This window comes from Penaeus monodon, chromosome 32 (genome assembly GCF_015228065.2).
Source record: "Penaeus monodon isolate SGIC_2016 chromosome 32, NSTDA_Pmon_1, whole genome shotgun sequence".
NCBI lineage: Eukaryota > Metazoa > Arthropoda > Malacostraca > Decapoda > Penaeidae > Penaeus > Penaeus monodon.
In genome coordinates, this window is record NC_051417.1 from 25,837,785 (window position 1) to 25,838,552 (window position 768).

Consider the following 768-nt stretch of genomic DNA (forward strand, 5'->3'; position numbering starts at 1 on the left):
TCTCCTTTCACACAGAATAAAAACGAAACGAACTTACGAACGTCCTTGGTGGTCGCGGTGTCAAATATGGCTGACCCGAGCTGACCGCTTGGCGACACCGACCTCACCTCGACCTCGTAATCTACGCATGGCGATAGTCCCTTGAATGAGGAATATAATGACAATAACATTTCTATTTAATCTTTAAACAATTCGAAATCATTGTTCTTGTTCAGCGGTATATCTAAACTAAGTCCTGTTATTTGTTAAACTTATATTTTTTTCTATGGCTTAAGCTGACATGCACAAGAGGAAAATTTATTGAACAATTTATCTATTTTCATCGTTTTATCTCTTTTTTTTGGCATGTTTTAGTGCAAGACTAGAGGGAGGTAAGTGCATGGAGGATGAAAACACCTCTTCTATGTCAACTCTTTCACGTAAGTTTCAGCAATTATTCTTACGTTGAAGATAGCCTGTGAGTCAGCTGTGTGTAGGCAGTCGCTCGTCAGCGTGTCAGCATCTCGTATACAAGCGTAGTAGTGATCGACGCACGTCTGTGAATTTTCTTCCACCCTGAGTCTGGGTAATTTACTCCATGCCGCCGGAGATGCCATTATACGTTGCCATATTGCAGTGGCATGAGGAGACGGCCCAACCGACGTCCAACGGACTCTTGGGTACTTGTGTGAGAGTGACACCCTTCTCTTTAAATGGCGAGAGACTGTCCTTCCTCTTATGTCCTTGGAAATTTATCTTATCTCTCTCCGATGTTTTCAAAGGTGTCAA

General features: G+C 42.4%; 1 protein-coding gene across 1 annotated transcript in view; it reads right to left on the minus strand.

The window, feature by feature from the left end:
• The window catches only part of LOC119593312 (exoglucanase A-like), a gene marked incomplete at its 5' end in the record, with an annotated part of 3,561 nt that extends 3,421 nt beyond the window's left edge, over nt 1-140 (minus strand). The window contains 1 exon segment of the mRNA XM_037942240.1: nt 38-140. Within this exon segment, the coding sequence (XP_037798168.1) occupies nt 38-140 (103 nt within the window).
• Nucleotides 141-768: the final 628 nt, after the last annotated feature.